This window comes from Canis lupus, chromosome 21 (genome assembly GCF_048164855.1).
Source record: "Canis lupus baileyi chromosome 21, mCanLup2.hap1, whole genome shotgun sequence".
In the NCBI taxonomy this organism is placed as follows: Eukaryota; Metazoa; Chordata; class Mammalia; order Carnivora; family Canidae; genus Canis; species Canis lupus.
The window spans coordinates 2,573,546-2,595,308 of record NC_132858.1 but is presented as its reverse complement, the minus strand read 5'-3'; the positions used below and the strand labels follow the sequence as shown (position 1 = coordinate 2,595,308).

Sequence of the window (21,763 nt, the reverse complement as noted above, 5' to 3'; positions counted from 1 at the left end):
CTAAGCTCAAGAATGGTGATCTGAATTTTCAAATGCTATTAATTAAATTAAACATTGTCATTTAGTAATAATAGTAATTTTTAGCTAGGTCCAGGCACTGGATTACCAATGCAACACAGAGATGACAACTATGCCTACAAGTAACTGAAAGAAAAATACAAACCAGTAAAGCTGCATGAGTTGTGGGAATGAGACAGAGGTAATCAGTAGGATACATTGTAGAAGAGATGGTAAACTTAGCCATACTGGTCTTCAGGTGACCGAGGAAGGCGTTCTGGAGAAAAGGAACAACTTGCCGTATTCTATATGGTTTTAAAAGTCATGTAATGAAATTTGGATTATATCCTATATGCAATGAGGAAACAGTGAAAATTTTACTATAAGGGAGTGACAATATCATGTGTGTTTTAAAAATACGTCAGCAGGTAGAACACAAACTTAATTGAAAAACTACTGCATAATCTTGGCATTAATTTTTTATTTATTTAGTAAACCTAGTAAAGGTCTATTAGACACTGGTTAAATAAGTTTTGATATACTGTTCATTAAAAATTGTATTGTATACAGGAATTCACTGACATTAAAAGATGCCAATAGCACACTGAATAAAAAAGAACACCATAAAAGAAGTTTAAATAACGTGATCCCATTTTGGTAAAAAATACAAATTCAGAGTGGCTCAGTGGTTGAGTATCTGCCTTTGGCCTAGGGTGTGATCTCAGGGTCCTGGGATCCTCCCACAGGGAGCCTGCCTCTCTGTGTCTCTCATGAATAAATAAAATCTTAAAGAAAAAAAAAAGGGTTAACTTTGTATATTGAATGACATTTATAATTAACTTTGAAACATTTGTCTTTTTGTTAGTTTCTATAGATTATTAAAGCATCTAACAATACATAAGGAAAGGCAGTGTTTGAAATTTTATCTAAAATTAATATAATAAATATTGGAAATTCATCAGCTATTTCAAACATCTTCTCTCTCTAGCATTTAAAAGATTTTTGTCACAGGGCACCTGGGTGGCTTAGTCAAGGATCCATATGCCTTTGGTTTTTTTTTTTTTAAGATTTTATTTATTTATTCATGAGAGACACACAGAGAGAAAGAGGTAGAGACACAGGCAGAGGGAGAAGCAGGCTCCATTCAGGGAGCCTGACATGGGACTCGATCCTGGGTCTCCAGGATCACACCCTGGGCTGAAGGCGGCGCTAAACCGCTGAGCCACCCAGGCTGCCTCCTGCCTCTGGTTTAGATCATGATCCTGGGGTCCAGGGATTGAGCCCTGAGTATCTGCTCAGCAAGCAGCCTGCTTCTCTCCCCGGCCCCTCCTCCCCTTGTGTGTACATACTCTCTAATGCTCGCTTGCTCTCTTTCCACCCCTCCTCAATAAATCTAAAAGATTTTTGTCACTTACAATTTCCCTTTTGCCTATAAAGCTAGGCTCCCTGAAAAGGGTCTTTCTACTCTTTCTCATGACTACAATTCCTGATGGCAATTCTTATCATTTCAGTAGAAGCTGCTAAACTGTGTCAATTAATGCCCCTCACCTATCAGAATTCCAGGGACAGGCAGACCAATTATTTCCCCAAACTTTATGGCATTTCCCCCCCCTTATATTTTTGTTAGGACCTCTATTACTGAATAGAAGTAGTGAAAGCGGACTCCTTGCCTTTCCCAAAGCAATTTTGATTTCAAGATTATGACTTTCTTTAAAAAACAAAGAAACTTTTTATTTTAGAATAATTTTAGATTTACAGAAAAGGTCCAAAGGCAGTAGAATGTTGCTTTATATCCAGCACTCAGTTTCTCCCATTGTTAACAAGTTACATTAATATGGTGGTATATATGTCACAACTAATAAACACTGATACTACTAATAAGTGAACCTCATACTTCATTCAGATTTCATTACTTTTTCCCTAATGCCTCTTTTCTGTTCCAGAATCCCATTCAGAATACTAGATCATGTTTTGTCATCCTGTCTCTTTAGCCTCTTTTGGACTATGACCATTTCTCAGATTTTCCTTGTTTTTAATGATCTTGATAGTTTTGGGGTTAGATATTTTGCAGAATATCCCTCAATTTGAGTTTGTTTCATAGTTAGAATGGAGTTTTGGAGAAGATTACCACTTAGGTGAAGGGCCATCCTTGTCATAACGTATCAAGGGTACATGCTATCAATATGACTTAACACTGAAAATGTTAACCTTGATCCTCTGGCTGAGATAGTTTGCCTGGTTTCTCCATGTAGTACTTCTCCCCCATTCTTCCGCACTGTACTCTCTGGAAGCAAGTCATTAAGCACTTGCCACTGTAACTCTTCTGTTAGCACCCTGAAAGAGTTGGAAGATTTTCTTTGTACATTTAGGGAGTAAATGTATATGCAATCCAAGAGAAAGAACAAGCAGAATTCTTGTTGTAAAAGAAACACAATTAGAAGTCTAACAGAAAGAAATAAAATGGACTGTGTAAATAGGAAATTGGTTACAAACACTTTAATGACCCAACTAAAACACCACACTTACTTTTAGAAATGTCTTACCCTTATCCAAATACTGTTCAAGATCAATGTACTGAATCAAAACGTCAGATTTTGTTAGGAATAAAATGGAAATTAGACTTAACATATTTAAAAATCCTGACACATTAAACTAGCCTACCACTGAGTCCTTATTGGAAATGGAGTGTCTTTATAACACACCAAAACGTGGCATTCAGGAGATTATAAAATGAAACCTTTCTGGACTAAAGCCATTAGTGGAAAATAGCATGAATCCAGAAGTAGAGTAGTAAAAGGAACCAATCTTAAACATAAGATATATTTACTACAGATACAGTTTTATGGGCTTACATAGAAACTCTCTTCTCCGTACCTATGTGGATATGTCAATTTCCATAAAGATAAGTTTTTGCAAAACTTTTAATTCAATTTTCAAAAACCAAACTTTTTTTTTAAGTTTTTATTTATTTATTTGATACACAGAATGTACAAGCAGCGGGAGCAGGACAGGGAGTTGCAGGCTCCCTGCTAAACAAGGATCCCGATGCAGAGTTCAATCCCAGGACCCTGGGATCATGACATGAGCCAAAGGCAGAGGCTTAACCAACTGAGCCACTCAAAACCAAACATTCTTAATCTGTAGTTTATGAACAATTTCATAGTAGTTCATGAACTATGAACCTCGTGAAAGCCTATGTAGTATTTTGTATAAAAACACGTATGCATGTTTTTCTGGGACTAGAATTTCTCTATTTATTCCATAAATACTTATTGAACACCTATTATGAACCAAGGACTAGTTTTAGTTGCTGAACAAAAATGATTAGTTGCTCATTCAAAAATATCTGAAGGCATGCTTTGCATCAGGTCCTGCCCAGACATTAGAAACAGAGCAGTGAATAAAACAGCAAAAAACTTCTATGCTGGTGGAACCTTTATCTAATGTGGAAGATGGACAATAAACAAAGTCAGATTATATACTATAAAATATGTAAATATCAGGAGATTATGACAGATGATAAGAAAAATAAAGCAAAGAAGGCCTAAAAGGTGTTTTTTCTTGTGCAATTTAGATAAGGTGGTCAAAGACCTAACAAAGCTGAGGGAGAAAAAGCTGTGAAGATATACAGGGAAGAGCATTATAAACAGAGAAAACAGCAAATAAGACTCTGAGGTACAGAAGTATTCCTGGTGTGAAGAATAGCAAGGGAGCCAGTGAAGCTAAAGCTGAGCAAGATGGAGGTTAAGGCCAGATATCATAAGGCTTCAAAAGCCCTCTATGGACTTTGGCAATTCTGATGATTGTGATCGGAAGCTACTAGAACATTTGTCCATAAGTGACAAGATATCACTTACATTTTTCACAGGTTTACATCAGCTGTGCTTTGGAAAACACACTGAAAAGAGGTAAGGGCGCAGCCTGGGTGGCTCTGCCTTCAGCCCAGGGTGTGATCCTGAAGACCTGGAATCGAGTCCCACATCTGGCTCCCTGCATGGAGCCTGCTTCTCCCTCTACCTGTGCCTCTGTGTGTGTGTGTGTCTCATGAATGAATAAATAAATAAAATCTTTTTTTTTTTTTTTAATTTTTATTTATTTATGATAGTCACAGAGATAGAAAGAGAGAGGCAGAGACATAGGCAGAGGGAGAAGCAGGCTCCATGCACCGGAAGCCCGATGTGGGATTCGATCCCGGGTCTCCAGGATCGCGCCCTGGGCCAAAGGCAGGCGCCAAACCGCTGCGCCACCCAGGGATCCCTAAATAAATAAAATCTTAAAAAAAAAAAAAAAAAAAAAAGGATGTATGGGATAAAGTTTGAAGACCAGTTAGCAGGCAAGTGCAATAATCCAGGAGAAATATGATAGCAGCTTGGGCCAAGGAGATAACAATGGAGGTTGGGAAAATTGGTTAGATACTGGATAAATACTGAAGGTAGAATCAATAGGATTTGCTGATTTTTTTTAAAAAGATTTAAAAAAATAATAATAAAAAAAGATTTTATTTATTTATTCATGAGAGACACAGAGAAAGAGAGGCTGAGACACAGAAAGAGGGAGAAGCAGGCTCCATGCAGGGAGCCTGCTTTTGTTGGACTCCATCCTGGCCCTCCAGGACCATACCCCGGGGCTGAAGGCGGTACTAAACCGCTGGGCCACTGGGCAGCTGATTGTTTTATGATTTTTATGCTGATTGTTTTATGAAGGAAAGAGAAGAGTCAAGAGTGACTCCAAGCTTTTTGATTTGGGCAAAAGATGGATGAATGATTGTTTACTGAGATGTAAACAACTGAGAAGAATAGATTTATAAAAGGAAAAATCAGGAGTAGACACAGTAAGTTTGAGATGCCCATTAGACATGAAGACCAAAGATAAAGATTTGGAAGTCACCAATTTATAGATAGTATTTCAAACCATAAGATGGGTATCATAAATGAAACCAATGTAAAGAGAAAAGTTCTGAGAAGTGAGTCCTGGAGTACTCTAAATAAACTTTAGTTGGGGAGGCAAAAAAAGTTAGCAATATGAAATCCCAGTAATAACGAAATCCACAGAGTCAGAAAGATTAGTGGTTGCTAAGGAGGGAGGAATGGAGAGTGATTGCCACATGTAAAATTTCTTTTGGGGGTGATGAAAATGTTCTTGAACTAGGCAATGGTGATGGTTGCACAACCTTCTATATATACAAGAAAACACTTTAAAATGGTGCTTCTTATACGAATTGTATCTTAAATTAAAAAAAAAAAAAAGAACTAGCAAAGGACACAGTAAGAGCAGCCAATGAAAGTATGTGGTGTGGTAGAAGACAAATAAGAAAGGTACTTCAAAAAAAAAAAAAAAAAAAAAAAAGGTACTTCAAGAAGAAAGCAAGTGATCAATTTTACCAGAAGCTGCTGATAAGCCTTTAAGAGGAGGACTGAGGGATCCCTAGGTGGCACAGTGGTTTGGCGCCTGCCTTTGGCCCAGGGCGTGATCCTGGAGACCCGGGATTGAATCCCCCTGTAGGGCTCCTGGTGCATGGAGCCTGCTTCTCCCTCTGCCTATGTCTCTGCCTCTCTCTCTCTCTCTCTGTGTGACTATGCTAAATAAAAAAAAAAAAAAAAAGAGAACTGAGAAGTATTTACTGGATTTAATAACTAGTGAACATGACAAGAAAAGTTTCTGTAGAAAAGCAGAGCAAAAAGTCACCTGGCTTAGGAATCATGGGACCAGAAATTAAAGTGTTTAAAGTTCAATCAGTAACCAAAGTAAAGAGGATGATCGAATGATTTTCATCACATGTTGTTTCAAATTTTAAAGACAGGCAGTGTGTATATTTGAAAGAGAACTGAATCGGGCCCTTACTCCCTTAGTTTTATTTACCCTCAACGTTACAGCACAAACCTTTAGGCATGTCACTTAATCTGAGCCTGATTCCTCATCTGTAAAATGAGGCTTTATATCATTACCTACATCACAGATAAACATAACACAAGTCTTTCTCCTACTGAATATAGCCTCTAGAGAGCTAGATGATCTGTTTTGTTTGCCTGTCTTCCAAAGAGCTTTACTGTATGTTAAATTATAAGATAAAAATATTTCTGCTTCCTATGTAAAATGAGAACACTTCTTTCTCATGGTTAAAATGCTTTCAGGTAAAAGGACAAAAGGGCCTCTGTATCAGTTTTGCTTAAAAAGTTTTCCAAAATACCCTTCAACATATCCTCAAGGGCAAGCAGCCAATGAGGAATGTGTCAGAAAACTCGCACTTCCTCTCCTGGTTAGGTTATGACGATGTGATTACAGGGAGAAATAAAACAGTTCATTGGAGAGAACAGGAAGGTATATTTCTTTGAAATAATTAAAAAAAAAATCATGAAAGTGGGCTACCTACTGACAATTATATCTCTAACACAAATAAAAACACAAATCTTATACAGTATTTAAAGGGATTCTCTCTGAAATTGCAGTATCACAGATTAAGAAGTCTCATATATGTCACAGATATGCAGTAAAAAACTGATTATAGCTAAAATTACTTGGTATACACAACTTTTCAAAACATCTGTAGCATACCCAATGACCAAAAATAATTCTAGAATTAACAGCTGTTCATATAAATGAACTGAATAAAAGGTAAGTCAGTTTCGTGGGCAACTTCTGAATGAGATAACTATACAAACATAACACCAAATTGATAAATATTATCTAAAAAGTTTTACAATGAAATTAATGTATTTTCACAAGTTTATACAGTTTAGGAGGCAGTCATAATTTCATCATTAACAATAAAGTCGAACTCAAACTATAAGTACATAGAACAAATATGCAGTTATTCATTTATTTGGAGCTTTTATAATTCCACTTGAAATTACAAAATTCCAGGGTTACTACTAAAAAGTAGTGCTTTGCTATACAACAAATAACCTCAAACAAAACTGGAAACTTTAATTTTCCTTAAACTTCAATGACATATCACCAATTCCTTCACTACCAAAATTTCATTTACAAGTGTTTGAAACATGCATAGGATCAAACAGGTGAGTCCCCAGCAACCAAAACAAAAATGGTGAGTCCTTTATTAGGACAAATATATAATTTCCTTACCATAGAATACAATAAAAGCAATAATATTTATATTGTTTTCAGACCATCTCTAAAATCATAAAATTTAAAAACACTGATGCACTTACCAGCAATTTAATAAATAATGCTCTAGAGCTTTCAATAGGGCTAAGGTATACCTGTTAAATGTATATGACTGGTTGGTTTGATCAGAGTGGTTAAATTATTTGTCAATGTTACTCTAAGAGAAAAAAGCATTAAAAGAAACCTTTTATTGCTCGGGAACAAAAACCATCCAAATCAACAGGCAAATGTAAACCATAATGACACGACTATTCTTGCTGCCTCTTGTACTCTTGCTTCCAGTGACAGTGGTTTCACAGTACATCATAACTGCACTTATGGTCGGAATGCTGCAGAAAATAGTTAAGCATATCCTTTTTATTTTTTTTATTTTTTATTTTGCATATCCTTTTTAAAGCTTTATTTATTTAGTAATCTCTACACCCCACATGGTGCTTGAATTCACCACCTCAAGATCAAGACTCGCGTGCTGTTTCACTGAGTCAGCCTGGGCACCCAATACTTAAGCACATTGGTGTCATGTCAACCTATTTATAAAGCACCCTGGCCGCCTCCCACTTCCTTTGTTTTTTTTTTTGGATTTTATTTATTTATTCATGAGAGACAGAGAGAGGTAGAGACATAGGCAGAGGGAGAAGCAGGCACCCTGCAGGGATCCCGATGTGGGACTCGATCCCAGGACCCCGGGATCTGACCTGAGCCACCCAGGTGCCCCAGATATAGAATACTTCTTTTTTTTTAATTGGAGTTCAATTTGCCAACATATAGTATAACACCCAGTGCTCATCCCATCAAGTGCCCCCCTCAGGGCCCGTCACCCAGTCTCCCACTTCCTTTTTAACACGATAGCTGAATGAAAGGGCTGATAGCCTGAAGACATTAATGTGATAAGCTGAAACAGATTCATTTTTACAAAGAAGTCTTTTTTTTTAATTTTTTTAAAATTTATTTATGATAGGCACGCAGTGAGAGAGAGAGAGAGAGAGAGAGAGAGAGGCAGAGACACAGGCAGAGGGAGAAGCAGGCTCCATGCACCAGGAGCCCGTCGTGGGATTCGATCCCGGGTCTCCAGGATCGCGCCCTGGGCCAAATGCAGGCGCCAAACCGCTGCGCCACCCAGGGATCCCCAAAGAAGAAAGTCTTATAAGCTCTTATTTCATTATGAAGATGACTATGATTTCTCTTGCAATTCAACTGCTATTTTGTATGTATGTGCAAAATTGTTTGTAACCTGCACACAGATGTATCAAATATTAGATATTTTTACTCAGGGGGATCCCTGGGTGGCTCAGCGGTTTAGTGCCTGCCTTCGGCCCAGGGCGTGATTCTGGAGACCCGGGATCGAGTCCCACATCGGGCTTCCTACATGGAGCCTGCTTCTCCATCTGCCTGTGTCTCTGCCTCTTGTTCTCTCTGTGTCTCTCATGAATAAATAAATAAAATCTTTAAAAAAAAATTTTTTTTTTTTTACTCAGTAAGAGGATTTAAGGGCACAAAGCAATTTTGCCTAGGTCAAATTGCTGAGGCTCATGATATGCACAGTCATACAATTATTAACCTTAACATAAGGTTAAGATGGAAAATACAAACTACATACTCACATTTGATTGACATGATAGAACAAAGTGCAAAATGATGCCATAAAAACTACACAGGACAATTAAGTTTCACAAGTGAGGAAAATTAAGTATTTAAAGCAAAAACTGGGAAGCCCAGGTAGCTCAGTGGTTTAGCGCCGCCTTCAGCCCAGGGTATGATCCTGGAGACCTGGGATCGAGTCCCACGTCAAGCTCCCTGCGTGGAGCCTTCTTTTCCCTCTGCCTCTGTCTCTCTCATGAATAAATAAATAAAATCTTAAAAAAAAAAAAGCAAAAACTTTTTTTTTTAATTGTCCAAGCTGTTTTAATTTAATTTCCATGAACAGAGAAGAAATGTAGCTTTATTCTGGTATCACTATTTTTATACTACTAATAAATTTCAAATACTATAAAAACAGTAAACTTGTAAAGTTCAAACAGACATGTACCTATATTTGATGTCTGATAAAGGCAATTCTCGTCCTGAAAAGAACACTAAATATTTAACTCTCTTTTACCTTAATCTCAAATTTCTGCCTTTGAGATCTTTGATTTTCTTCAAAGGCAGAAATCTGGGAAGTCAATTCTGGCCCTAGACCTCCTTCTCCAAGCCTATTACACTGCTGGCTGCTCTACTACCTAAGCCAGTAGACCAGAGAGTGTGATTACTCATTCTCTATCCTGAGTAGAACTAATACTTTAAAAGATGTTACTGGACAGGTCAAGAAAGACAAAATTTCTTCCTGCAGGACACCAAATGACTGCTTCTTTTACTTTTTCAGTCTCTAAAAACCCAGAGGAATTTGGTGAAAAAATGTGAAGCTGAAGGTTGACATCAACACTCGTCGATTTTTTAAACAAGGTAGATTTTTACATGTTTTAAATAGGTTAAATTTGGAATAACAAACTTCATCTTATTTTCGTAGTGCAGAAACTTAAGACATATCCTATGAGATATGGAGAAAGTATTTTGCAAGGAGGAAGAGCTTCTCCAATGTAATAATGACTACACACTGCAGTATCTTAAGCTAAACTTTTCAAGCAGTGACCTGACAGATGAGGTCCACCAAACTGTACTAATGCTTTTTAGATAATATTTTTTTTTTAATTTTTTTTTAATTTTTATTTATTTATGATAGTCACAGAGAGACAGAGAGAGAGAGAGGCAGAGACACAGGCAGAGGGAGAAGCAGGCTCCATGCACCGGGAGCCTGATGTGGGATTCGATCCCGGGTCTCCAGGATCGCGCCCTGGGCCAAAGGCAGGCGCCAAACCGCTGCGCCACCCAGGGATCCCCTTTTTAGATAATATTAATATACATCTACAATAGACAAGAATTTAAGACATAGTATCTATTTTGCAGGTAATCAAAATTTTAAATCAAGAGAATCAAAAGCTATGTACAAAAGGGCCAACCAACAACCAAACTGTAAGCAATGACAAATGATTAAATCCAAACCACCAAGTTGCTAAGTTCTAGGGAAGCTGCTGTTCATCTGAACCTTTGCCCAGAACACAAAAATTTGGAGGAGAAATGCTGATGGTTTAAAGAGAACAAGTGTTCTAAATTTGCTGCCTTATTCCTTTATCACCATAGCTAATCTTGACCTTGCAGAAGCTTCCTTTGATACTGTTTCTACTGAATTGGCCAAAAACACTGGAAAATCCAACAGGGTACCAAAGCTCTTATGTGGAAACCCACTGTTCAAAAAAACCTAGAAAAAAGGGGTGTCTGGCTGGTTCAGTTGGTGGAGCATTCAATTCTTAATCTCAGGGTCTTGAGTTTGAGCCTCATGCTGAGTGTAGAGATTACTTAAAAAATAATAAAAAAAATAAAAAACACCCCAACACCTATAGAGTGTATCTAAAGAAAAGATCAGAAATTCAACGTTCTTTAGAACAGTCAACCTAAGATTCTGGCAAAGGAGACAGTAATGTATTTTAAAACCCCTCAAAATCCTTTAAGTTAACTAAATACAGAGCAAAATTATCTGTACTCTCCTGGGCTTATGACCCGCTTCTTCTGACAAAAAGGTTTTTTTTCTTTTCTTCAAAGACTGAGTTCCTTTAAGAACTACCACCTGCTCATGGTGCATTTTTTTTTTCTTCCTCTCAAGAAGGCATCTGCACTGCAGATCTCCGCACGAGGGGAGCTTGAGCTTGCCAGCCAGCTCCCACCAGCAGGCAAATGCGTATACAATGGAAACTAAAAGCGGCCTGCAGCCTCCCTCCTAGTCTTTCAGAGATGGGAGAAGGGCTCAACCAGCTCCTGCTTTGTCTAATTTCTCTCCCCCTCCCCCCTTTCTGCGCTAAACACCCCTTTTTGTTACACTGCTATCAAGAATAGCCTATAGAGCATGAAATCAAAACGTGTTGACGACTTGGCAGGACTCTATTATCTTCCAGAATATAAGCAACTGATTGCCTGTCCCCACCCCCACGCCGCGCCAGTGAAGAGCAGGCTGTGTTGCAGATGCAGCCACGGATCCATCTTGTACCATCAGCTGCTCCCTCCCAAATCTTCCCTGAGCTATTCTCATCACGCCTCCTCTTACCTCGGAGCCTCAGAAAAGCGGGCATTTAGAGAGTCTAGCTACGAAAAAAAAAAAAAAAAACCAAAAAAAAACTTACAAGCAGATGAAAAGAGTATAGAAAACGGCTACAATGTTTCCATTAAACTTCCTGACCCTCCCTACGGGAAGCCAAAAAAAAAAAAAAAATTTCCTTTTGGGGGGTGGGGTGGGGTGGAGGGAAGACTACCATAAATTTATTATGTCAACACCTGTCTGCAAACCTGCAATGCAACCCTTTCACCATCAAAACCGTAGCTAGTTCTTCCTCCGATGACCAACCTGCCCCAATCCTCTCAATCTGTCTAATCCTGCACTAAATCGCCCCGGTTCGGCGGACAGCTCCCCCGAACCGGTGTTTTCCCCCACCTGCCCCTCCTCGGCGTTAACGCCCACTCCCTAAAATACACCCCCCCGCCCCCAACCTGTTAGCCTCGCACCCCGTTATGTCCCCACCGCCAGCACCATCTTCGCTCCCCTCCCCCTTAGCCCATTTCCCAGACGCTGGTTCCCGGGGACCGAAGCTTCCAGGAGGCGAGGCAATTTGCCTTCCCCGACCCCCAAGCCATCCCCCCGAGGGCGGGGTTCCCCCGGCGCGCCTCACCCGCACACGAGGAGCCGCAGCTCTTCGCCCCCAGGGCGGGGCAGGCTCCGGGGCTCCCACCGCCGGGCGCCGCGGGTTCGGCCCCGGAGGACGAGGAGGACACGGATGGGGACTGAGTGGCCGCCGACGGCTCCGCCATGGCTGCGCAAGCAAAGGCAGGAGAGGGGTAAGAGAGATACGGGGCGGGAGAGAGGGAGGGGAAAGCAAAGAATCGGGCAGCCGGCTCTCCAAAGCCCCTTCTCGCCTCCTGCTCCGAGGACGGACTCCGACAGACTGACTGACTCAGCCGAGCGCTGCGAGGGCGGGAGCGCGAGCGCGCAGGCGCACAGGGGGCTCTCGGGCGGGCGGCGGTCGCGCCAAGGCGCCCAGCGACGCAGGGCGCAAGCGCAAGAACGGTCCCTCCGCGTTCCTGTGGGGAAGGTGGGGCAAAGCCGGCTTCACGCTGCGTCCGCGCGAGAGCCCCGGGTGGGCCTCGCCCCTTCGGGAACCCGTCGCAGGGGGCGTGGCCAAGCGCCAAGCCCCGCCCACCGATGCGGCCGAAGTGGGAGGGGCCCCCGCAGGTTGGTGTTTCTTCCTCTTTTGTGTATCTTCTAGGGTTGGCCGATTCCGTGTTTTAACGATGTAAGTTTCCCTTGCTTCCTATAGCTGGGGTATGTCTTTCTCATAAATTCCAGAGCGGATGTCTTTTGTCTGATGCGTTCCGGCTGCCTGTGATTCCAATGAAAAGTGAAAACCGCGAGGTGGATAGGCCCACTCTGCAAGGTGCTCTATGGATTTTTCTGGATGTGTCGTAATATCACCATGAGGCAGAGATGGTACTGCCTCCCATTTGGTAGGTGGAGCTGGATGCTATACAGAATGAAAAACTATTAGTCATTCCAGTCACATTGCAATGCAGTCGCAGAACCTGCTTCATATTCTTGTTTCTGTTCCCAAGAGAGGTCCACTGTGGGTCTTAAGGCTGGCCTTTCCTCCAAAAGGAAAGGTTACCAGGTAAAGAAGACACATGTTTTTTTAAAAGATTTGTTATTTTTCTTTAGATTTTTATCCTTTTTTTAAAAAAAAATATTTTATTTATTTATTCATGAGAGGCACAGAGAGAGGCAGAGACACAAGCAGGCTCCATGCAGGGAACCCCACGTGGGACTCAATCCTGGGTCTCCAGGATCATGCCCTCCGGCCCAAGGCGGCGCTAAACCGCTGAGCCACCCAGGCTACCCAAAGAAGACATTTTTTTTTTTAAGATTATTTATTTATTTATTCGTGAGAGACACAAAGAGAGGCAGAGACACACGCAGAGGGAGAAACAGGCTCCACGCAGGGAGCTGGATGTGGGACTCGATCCCTGAATCTGGATCACACCCTGAGCCAAAGGCAGACGCCCAACGGCTGAGCCACCCAGGGGTCCCAAGAAGACATATTTTGAAGAAAAAATAGCTGAGTTAATAAGAAAAAGAAGAACCAGGAGATAACATCCTGGCTGTGGTTATGGAGGAGGGTAAAATGAGGTATTTAAAATTGAGAATATGCCACAATATATACATAATTGAATTTTATTCACAGCCTAAATGAGGTCCTTGGCCGAAAACTTACTTGAAACCAAGTATCTAGCTTATCCTGGACTTTGCTTACTTTTTTGTCTTCTCTTTGGTTGGACTGTGAAATAGAAAGCCTTCTCCATACTTCTTGGTTACAATATTTGAAATATGCATAATTCTCTTCAAAAGGGTACTGCAAAGTGGAAATGACAACAATCAAAACTGTAGGCCTTGTTATTGCTAAAGCAGCAATCGATGACCTGAAGGGCAATTGCAAGATCAGCAGATCCTGTCGAGATACAGCCTCATGAAGGGAGAGATAGTGAGCCAGGCAGCAAACACAGAGGGAAAGCGATCTGACCAGTGGAAATCTTCTAGAACAGGAAGTGGACTACATCTGCCTTTGACAGTTTTTAAGGTCAGGTAGAGCTCAGATAGGAAAAAAACTGGCCATTGCAACACTCTGAATAAAAGGCACAGAAGATACTTCCCAAAATAACTTGGTGGCAAATATCTTACTCTGACACAGCATCAGTTGATAATGCAGCAATCTTTTAGATGACAAAGGGAAATACAGGCCAATCTGATAACAAGGCCAGTTATTTACCCATTCTTATACATACATAAACTTTAAAAATATATGTTGCTAAGAGCTGGATAAGGAGATGAATGATGCTGGCCCCTAGCCCTGACAGCGATTGCTAGGACCCGAAGACCTGGTTGAAAAGGAAGCCTGGGGGGATCCCTGGGTGGCTCAGCAGTTTAGCACCTGCCTTCGGCCCAGAGCGTGGTCCTGGAGTCCTGGGATCAAGTCCCGCTTCAGGCTCCCTGCATGGAGCCTGCTTCTCCCTCTGCCTGTGTCTCTGCCTCTCTCTCTCTCTCTCTCTCTCTGTCTCTCATGAATAAATAAATTTTAAAAATCTTAAAAAAAAAGGAAGCCTGCTTTCATGGTAACTAGAAGCAGAGAAAAGAAGCTAAAAATCAAGACACTGATGGTGTCTTGGTGGTCCTTTCATACTTTTAAGATTTCTTACAGCAGAGGCATTTGTGCTAGGTCCAATTCCTGACCTGTGCCCTCTTGCTGTATCAGTAAACTTCCCTGAGACTCTTGCTTGAGATGTTATTTGTATATATGTTTACTGATCACCTGCTGAGTGAATGACACTATCCTGGGAAATTTAGAGGAATCCAAAAAATGTTTGTCCTATCATCAATGAGCCTACAAGGTAGCTGGGGCTTAAAACACACTCACATAAAAGTAGAACTAAATAGCGACCAGAACAGCTCCCAGCAACACAAAACTCTAGTGTTCTGCTTAGAAGGCAAGTGAATTGTACAATTTTAAAGGGAGAGGGAATCAATATAGAGTTGTAGTGGCTTGGGGAGGTCTTATGAAGCACAAAGTCAGGAGTTTCTAATAGGAAGGAGGTCATTAAAGGCAGAGGAGAATGGTATGAAGCAAATGCCAGGGGCTGCTTTTGTGCAAGTGTACAATAAGACCTCCTTCTGAGTAGACCAGTCCAGAAAAGCACCCCTCCTCCCACCCCAACCCATGATGCACTTTAATGCTGACTTGTTTAGCAGAACTTGGCCTACATTTGATCCCTTCTTGACATTCCCCTCCACAGGCTGCCTTAGACCTACACATAGAATGCACAACCATCTGTGGTAGCTAGAGGGTCAGAAGTGTGATGCTGTGTAAGGTGTTTTGGGTGTGGTTAGCCCAGGTTGGCAAGAGCCAAGGGCTTAACAAGAGGGAGATAAAATGGGGGAGATGTGTTGGGACTAGAGTGTGGAGAAGCAATAATACAGCATAAGGAACTGAGGCTTCCTTTAAAGGCTAATGGGGATTCAGTGAATGTTTTCAGGCAGGGAAAGGCTCAGATGGGATTTTATTATTATTATTTTTAAAAGATTTTATTTATTTGAGAGAGCAGAGAGAGAGCGAGCATGGGGGAGGGGCAGGGAGAGGAGACACAGACGCCCCACTGAGCAGGGAGCCTGATATGGGCTCCATCCCAGGACTCTGGGATCAGGACCTGAGCTGAGGGCAGATGCTTAACCAACTGAGCCACCCAGGCGCCCCTAGATGGGATTTTTAAAGTGCTCCCTGGAGCATAGCCACTTCTCAGTTCTTTGGAGCAATTTTTCCTGCTGAGGCACTGAGCTGAGTCTCTTCTTCCTTGGCCCTGTCTGTATAGGACTCGTATTTACCCAGCTAATTTCTCCACACAGATTCTAGGCCATCTCATTATCCCATCTTTTTCTTGCGTATTAGAAAAAAATATATTTTTTCTTTTTTTAAATATATTTAATTTAAAAATATATATATATTTAATTTAAAAATTTATTTGAGAGGTGCCTTGGTAGCTCAGTCAGTTAGGCATCTGCCTTTGGCTCAGGTCATGGTTTTGGGGTCCTGGGATTGAACCCCATAGCAGGCTCCCTGCTCTGCAGGGAGTCTGTTTCTCCCTCTCCCTCTGCCTGCCACTCCCGCGGCTTGTGATCTCTTCTCTCCCTCTTTTTTTTTTTTTTTTTTTTAAGATTTTATTTTATTCATGAGAGACACATAGAGAGAGGCAGAGACACAGGCAGAAGGAGATGCAGGCTCCCCTCAGGGACCTGTAGTGGAACTCGATCCCTGAATTCCAGGATCACACCCTAAGCCGAAAGCAGAGCCCAAGTGCTGAGCCATCCAGGTGTCCCAATAAATGCAATATTTTAAAAAACTCTTTGAATATATTCATATGTAATATATTCCCATATATATGAGTGTATATATACCTTAAAGTTTTCCTATTATTAACCCCTCTCCAGCTACTAGTCTCCCCTTCTACACACACATAGGTAAGTACTGTTAGGAGTTTTGCAAATGCAAAGGTGAATATAGCAATATCTTTATTCTTATTCACTCTCTTTAACACAAATGAATGCATGCTATACACAGGTATATTGCTTCCTTTCCTTAATAGTAAATTCTAGTGATTTTCAAGTATCTTTTTTTTTTTAAGATTTTATTTCTTTATTCATGAGAGACAGAGAGAGAGAGAGAGAGGCAGAGACACAGGCAGAGGGGAAAGCAGGCTCCATGCAGGAAGCCCGATGTGGGACTCAATCCCAGGACTCCAGGATTATGCCCTGAACTGAGCAGACGCTTAACCACTGAGCCACCCAGGAATCCCTCAAGTATCTTTTTCGAAGAGACAGAGAGGCATGCTGTTAATAACAATAATGAAGCAGCTGGCAGGTCTTGAGTTTTTAGTGTTACCATCATGTTGAGGGCCTGATATCCAACTTTACAACACTCTATGAGTTATTGACTATTTTTCTTTTCTTTTGTTTTTAGAGAGAGAAGGGCAGGGGAGGGACAGAGGGAGAGGGAGAGATAATCTTTAGCTGGGTGTGGAGCCTGATGCAGGGCTCAATCTCATGACCCCAAGATCATAATCTGAGCTGAAATCAAGAGTTGGATGCTTAACTGACTGAGCCATCCAGCTACTCTATTTTCTTTTTATAAACTATGACACCAAGTCAATAACTCATTTTATACACGGAGTGAAGTAGGGTTTATTTATTTATTTATTTATTTATTTATTTATTTATTTATTTTTAATGAGAGAGAGAGAGAGAGAGGCAGAGACATAGGCAGAGGGAGAAGCAGGCTCCATGCACCGGGAGCCCGATGTGGGATTCGATCCCGGGTCTCCAGGATCGCGCCCTGGGCCAAAGACAGGCGCCAAACCACTGCGCCACCCAGGGACCCCGGGTATAGATATTTAAATGACACCCAGCTGGGCACCTGGGTGGCACAATTGGTTAAGCGTCTGACTCTTGATTTCGGCTCAGGTCATAATCTCAGGGTCTTGGGAGCCAGTGCCATATGGGGCTCCCCACTCAGTGGGAAGTCTGCTTGAGGATTCTCTCCCCCTCGTCCTCTGCCCCAACCCTCCAAAATAAATAAATAAATCTTTAAAAAAAATAATGCCCAAGGATGCCAGTAGTCCAGTCTGTCCCTTCTGAGGGTCCTGTTGCTTAAACATGGATCCTACGAGCAGGCAGTAGGAGAAAAGGCTGAACTGAGGCCCAGCACAGTCTCTGTGAGTGATAATTATTTACTTGGCTGTTTACCCCACAAGACTGTGAGTCTCTGGAGGACAGGAATGTGTCTTATGCATATGTAAGCAATACTGCCGAGCACTATGCCTGACACATAACAATTTTGGAAAGCTATTTTTGGAAAGCTTTGGAACCTGAGTCACAGTGGATGTCACTGCAGAAAACAATTTTGTTATTTCTGTGCTTCATAAAATACTTGATTACCTTGAATATTTATGATTTTGTTTTGGCTTTCCAGAATGAATATAATTACCAATTTTTGAGCACTACCCATGCATCAGTCATAATTACCAAATGCTTATATCTCATTTAACTCACAACAACTCAAAAGCATTTAGCAGTAGATAATGAAAGAAGTTCAAAGAGATTAACTAACTCACCCAAGTTTGCACAGCTAGTAAGCATCAGAGCCAGAATTCAAAGCCAAGTCAGTCTGACTCCAAGCCCTGTGGTCTTAACCATTGAACATGTCTACATATCACTCGCTTCGGGAAAACCACGAGGAAAGCTCGGTATCTGGTCTTATCACATGACTCAATTCAGAATGAGATGGCTGAAGGCAGGCTGTGATCAGTATTATCAATATTTAGCATTTTTAAAAAAGATTTTTATTTATTTATTCACGAGAGAGAGACACAGGAGAGAGAGAGGCAGAGACACAGGCAGAGGGAGAAGCAGACTCCATGCAGGGAGCCCGACACAGGACTCGATCCTGGGACCCCAGGATCAGGCCCTGGGCTGAAGGTGATGCTAAACCGCTGAGCCACCCGGGCCGTCCATATTAAGCATTTTGAATGTCCACTGTTTTGATGACCCTGGCTATTTGAGAAGGAAACAACACTAACAACAAAACATATTTCTCGTTTATAGGAGTTGCTATCTAAGCTGTGACTAATCCTAAAGTCTGCCTTTAATTTGTACTGTGTTTTTTTTTTTTTTTTTTTGTACTGTGTTGTTCTAAATGCCAAACACTTCTACAAGGTATGGAAGGCTGATGTGCTGAAAATTATATCGAGACAGATGTAATGTCAATGTTTCCCGTCACTTCCTGACAGGAAGCCCTATTGGGAGCCCTTAAAATAGAACAGGGTATTTTGTCCAAAAGCAAAAGTTAGGGCAGCCTGGGTGGCTCAGCGGTTTAGTGCCGCCTTCAGCCCAGGGCCTGATCCTGGAGACCCAGGATCGAGTCCCATGTGGGCTCCCTGCATGGAGCCTGCTCTCCCTCTGCCTGTGTCTCTGCCTCTCTCTCTCTCTCTGTGTGTCTCTCATTAATAAATAAAAAAAATAAAATCTTAAAAAAAAAGCAAAAGTTAGGGACTTAATATTAAGGGAGCAAGAAAGTGAACGAGCAGTGCTAGGTGTCACATACCCCTTCTTTACTCGTCCATTCAGTACATATTAAGAATTTCTACTATTGGGCAGCCCGGGTGGCTCAGCGGTTTAGCGCCACCTTCAGCCCAGGGCGTGATCCTGGGGACCCAGAATCAAGTCCCACATCAGGTTCCCTGCATGGAGCCTGCTTCTCCCTCTGCCTGTGTCTCTGCCTCTCTCTTTCTCTGTCTCTCTCGTGAATAAATAAATAAATAAATAAATAAAATCTTTAAAAAAATAAAAAAAAGAATTTCTACTATCTGCCTGGCATTATATGAAGCACCGTGTATTTATATAGCAATGAACAAAAACAGACAAAAATTCCTATTCTAGTGGGAAGAGAAACCAAAAGATTATGTTTTACTTAAAACATAAGTTGGATGGTAAGAAGTCTAATCAAATTGGATGGGGAAGGGACTAGAGAATTCTGGGATGTGTGTGCAGTTTTAAATTCCTGTACAGTGTGTTGCAATTGTGACAAGTCATTGGCCTTTGGCCCCTCTCTCTTTCCGAGCATGCCACAAAATGGCCTGGACTTGTGTCACATCTTGTAGGTCCTGCCTTCTGCACACCTAGTGTGAAACTCCAGGCAGCACTTGCCCTGATGTTCATGTCTAGTTTCCTGCTGGCCAGAGTGGACTAGATCTAATCTCGACTCTTAAATCTAAAGGCTAGAGGAGGGTATTCAAGTAATCTTGAGAGTTTGGGGAGAAAGGAAGGCAGGGGGAAAGAAATCAAAATAGGATCTCTTTAGATAAGATAAGGCAGAATTATCTCTCTTCACCTCTGTCCCAATCGCTCCAGAAGTAAGAAAAACAAACTAACAAAAACCGCTCAAAGGCTTGGCAGGGCCTGGAGGTAGCTGGAAGGAGGTTCTGAGTAGATTGTCATAGTTAAGGCAGAGGCAGAAGTGGGGCGCCTCGCTGGCTCAGAGGAGCATGCAAGCTCTTGATCTCCCGGTGGTGAATTCGATCCCCACGTTGGGGGCAAAGTTTATTTAAAAAGAAACAAACCAAAAATAAATAAACAAACAAACAAATAAAGTAAAAAAAATAAAAAAAAATAAAAAGAAACAAACCAAACTTAAAAAAAAACAGGCAGAAGAAAGTATAATAATTTATGTAATGAATGAGGGAATGGTGACGCCAAGAAATGGTGGTGATGGTGGGATGGATGCCCCCAACTACCTACCTCGGATAACTGCTCCTACCTCAACAAATCCAAGATAACAAAGTTCTTCACAACTGACATTTTCTTAGTCGCATGTGAAATGTGAATAAAAGCATTTTCAGAGAACCTCGTTTTGTATTGCCCTAACACAGTTTAGATAGGGTGTACCTGCAAAAGTAGCTTCAGAACAAGCCCTTTTTTTTTTTTTTTAAGATTTTATTTATTTATTTATTCATGAGAGACAGAGAGAGAGAGAGAGAGGCAGAGACCCAGGCAGAGGGAGAAGCAGGTTCCATGCAGGGAGCCCGATGTGGGACTCGATCCTGGGTCTCCAGGATCAGGCCCTGGGCCGAAGGCGGTGCTAAACCGCTGCACCACCTGGGCTGCCCAGAACAAGCCCTTTTTAAGAAACACGGCCATCGCTTAGGCTGGACAAAGCCTAGGGAAGGAGTTTCACTGGAAGGTCTTAGCTATCAGAGTGGTGGTGATGGTCCACCACCAGGCTTGGCCAGGCACGCGATTATGGGGCGAAACTGGCGGTGGTGGTAATGAAGTCACGTCCTCCTCTCCTTGTGAAGTCAAAATCGTTAAAAAACCAGAGCGCTCACGTCATCCAGGCTTGAGGCCTCCCTTTGGTCCTTCGGTCCCTGAACAACGCAGCGGGTAGGGGTTACCAACTGGTTAGTTATCCCAAGTCCTCCGCCCCGGGGCGGGTCTCCGCAATAGGATCTCGCCTGGGCTCGCCGGCCCGCCCCGCCCCGCCCCCTCCCCGCATGGCCTGCTGGGAGTTGTAGTTCAGTCGTCGAAGAGCCGCGCCAAGCCCCTTCCCTTCTTCCGCTTCCTCCCTGCCCCGGATGAGTGCGCAGAACAGGGACAGCCCGCGGGGGCAGCCAAAGAGCGTGGGACTACAATTCCCAGTGGCCTGCCGCCGCGGGCGTGCAGTCCCAGGTAGCCGGCGACGCGCTTGCTCGCACGAGCACGCGCGTCGGGCGGTGGCAGGACTCGGCCGCGTGCTCCTTTCCGCTCCGGCCCGCCCCGCCCTCGCCGCGCCCAGCGCTGTCCGTCGCGCCTCGCACGCCCGCCCCGTGGTCGTTCCCTCGAAGCTCTCCGCGCCCCTCCTTCACCCCAGTCTCTTTTAGAGGCCAGGCCCCGCCCGTTTCCCGCCTCCTGGGCCCGGTTCGTTCCCGATTCAGCCCGCCCCTCCCTGCGCCCCCGCGGCCTCTGCTGCAGGCGGAGGCTCCATGTTGTCCCCTCCGCGAGTGGTAGCGGCTGCCTCGGGAGGAGCAGGTGAGGCGCCCGGTTTTCCCCGCCGCCCTCCCGACCAGAGCCCCGAGGAGACCGCCCGCCGCTCGTTCGTCGTCCCGGGGTCGGGACCCTGCGCCCCTCGGCGGGTACCCTGGGCCCGCGAATTCAGGGCCGGTGCTGCTAGCGAGGCCCGGCCGGCGGGGCGCGGGCGGTGCCTCCCTGGGCTCCCGGTGGGAGCGGCCGCCCTCGGGTCGGGGTCGGGGCCGGGGCCGGGGCCGGGGCTGGAGGGCCGGGGCGGGCGGGCGGCGTCGGCAGCTGCGGCCCTGCAGGCCCCGCCCGGGTCGAGGGCGCGCTCCGGGGCTGCGGCCCCCTCCCCGCCTGGCACCTCGCGGGCTCGCGGGCCGGGCCGGGCGGCGGGAAGGTGGATGCTTTTACGTCCAGCCTTTGGCG

General features: G+C 43.2%; 2 protein-coding genes and 1 long non-coding RNA gene across 7 annotated transcripts in view; 1 reads left to right on the top strand and 2 right to left on the bottom strand.

The window, feature by feature from the left end:
* The window catches only part of RTN3 (reticulon 3), a 57,977-nt gene extending 45,494 nt beyond the window's left edge, over positions 1 to 12,483 (bottom strand). Inside the window, exon 1 of one of the 3 annotated variants that reach the window (XM_072789610.1) lies at positions 11,874 to 12,483. In XM_072789610.1, the coding sequence (XP_072645711.1) occupies positions 11,874 to 12,012 (139 nt within the window). In that variant the 5' untranslated portion in view covers positions 12,013 to 12,483. The remainder of the gene's footprint in view (positions 1 to 11,873) is intronic. The other 2 variants (XM_072789611.1, XM_072789612.1) reach the window with 2 other exon arrangements.
* On the bottom strand, positions 7,294 to 11,626 carry LOC140612339 (uncharacterized). The gene is made up of 2 exons (XR_012013614.1): positions 11,255 to 11,626; positions 7,294 to 7,451 (listed from the first exon to the last, which is right to left on the bottom strand). It is a non-coding gene; the product is annotated as an uncharacterized lncRNA (long non-coding RNA).
* An 8,203-nt stretch (positions 12,484 to 20,686) lies between the features above and the next one.
* ATL3 (atlastin GTPase 3) overlaps positions 20,687 to 21,763 on the top strand; it is a 56,968-nt gene continuing 55,891 nt past the window's right edge. The window contains exon 1 of one of the 3 annotated variants that reach the window (XM_072789608.1): positions 20,687 to 20,748. Coding sequence is in view for 1 of the 3 variants with exons in the window: in XM_072789606.1 (XP_072645707.1) it covers positions 21,310 to 21,355 (46 nt within the window). In the remaining 2 variants the exon portion in view is untranslated. Of the gene's footprint in view, positions 20,749 to 21,066; positions 21,356 to 21,763 lie in introns of those variants that run through there. The other 2 variants (XM_072789609.1, XM_072789606.1) reach the window with 2 other exon arrangements.